Below are 1576 nucleotides of genomic sequence, written 5' to 3'. Positions count from 1 at the left end.
AAACAATTTCGTAAGTTACTGGACCTAAACGAAAATGGACATAGTTATCGGATTAAAATTTTAGGCATACTTAGTGGACTAAAATAATACTTTTCCCTAATTGTAACTTAAAAAAGTTTTTGGAATATGTTCTAATTTGAATTCACGGTTGCATAATTGATTATGAAAAAATTATTTTTGAAATGATTGATTTTTTGTTTTAAGAAATAGTTATGGTATTTGGATTTATAATTTGATCATATACATGCAAATTATAGTCGAGACCATGGTAAATATCGATTAATCATAATCAAAATTGAAGTTTTTACACTGATTGGTCCAATCCCGAATGATAGTATTCATTTCTTCAATTCTTAAATTATAATAATTTGTAATATATAGAATAATTCATTTTTTATACCGATATCAAATAGTCTATATTTTCAATAAATATAATTTAAAAAGATTGACTACATTATTAAATACACCATTTAACAAAAGTAATATTCAAATAACTAGTTAGTAACATATCAACTCACGTACATATATAGAACATTATTTTGATCTACATTACAACGTACAACAAATAAAGTAAAAATGCTAATTAAATATTCAAGTACATAAATCTCACAAATAATAGCAAAATGTGTACAGAAAGTTTGATAAGACCGAGAGGACATTAATTCTGCATAGCTCTTTTCAGAACATCTCTCCGTTTGGCCCAAAGAGCAGCAGTGATTTGCTTTATCAGCTGACCTGCTTTCCACACAGCACCGCTGGGGGTAAAAGGAGCTTTCTTTATTTCACCACCTTTTAGACACTATGCTACCACTGGGATTGTTGAGTCGAAAACTCTGGCTGAAGCCTTCCTTGCCTATATAAAAACACACAAGTTCAATTTTCATGTTTTTTTATCTTTTTATTACATTTTGTTAAGTGGGCTTATAACTGGATGTTCTGGTATGAACTGGGCTGCCTTATGACTAATCAAATGATAAGTGTACTAGCTTTTGTGCTTGAACATGGGGGCTTTTTTTCCGGTTATTTATTAATATGAGTGACTTTTACCTCCGTTTCCCAGTTAGTCCGGATGGTTATGATTGACAGGAAAAATGTTTGGGCGAAAACTGCAGCTATGATTCCGATCCAGAGGCCCTGAACATCGAGAGTAAATTTAGACAATTTTTTTAATGAAAAAGGAAAAGGACATCGTATAAGGACTAGAGATTAGTGAAATTATGTACCTTTCCTCCAAGGTGCAACACAAATGCCAGGACTACACCGAGGGGGATACCGATGATGTAAAACGACCCCAAGTTAACGATGGCGCCAATTTTTTGCCAACCACACCCTCTTGCGATGCCTGGAACAGTTCAAGAACGACGATTAACTCCCAGAACGCTGACTCATACGCTGATAGTACTGTTTGCTTATGTGGTAAGAATATAGAAGGAATAAGGCATATGTTACCGTTGAGAACGGAGAGAACCCCGTCTGCCAAATTGACTATGGCAATCAGTATCATCATATCAGAAACGTATGAGACCACATCTGTCTCACTGCTGAAACAGTATCCCCAGATCTTCCGGCCCAAGAT

At 34.3% G+C, this 1576-nt stretch overlaps 1 protein-coding gene across 1 annotated transcript in view; it reads right to left on the bottom strand.

Moving 5' to 3' along the window:
• LOC105155670 (protein DETOXIFICATION 16) overlaps positions 484-1576 on the bottom strand; it is a gene marked incomplete in the record, with an annotated part of 2719 nt that continues 1626 nt past the window's right edge. The window contains 4 exon segments of the mRNA XM_011071587.2: positions 484-853; positions 1048-1134; positions 1224-1342; positions 1450-1576. Of these exon segments, the coding sequence (XP_011069889.1) occupies positions 800-853; positions 1048-1134; positions 1224-1342; positions 1450-1576 (387 nt within the window).

This window comes from Sesamum indicum, linkage group LG2 (genome assembly GCF_000512975.1).
Source record: "Sesamum indicum cultivar Zhongzhi No. 13 linkage group LG2, S_indicum_v1.0, whole genome shotgun sequence".
NCBI lineage: Eukaryota > Viridiplantae > Streptophyta > Magnoliopsida > Lamiales > Pedaliaceae > Sesamum > Sesamum indicum.
This window is presented reverse-complemented; position numbering and strand designations above follow the sequence as displayed.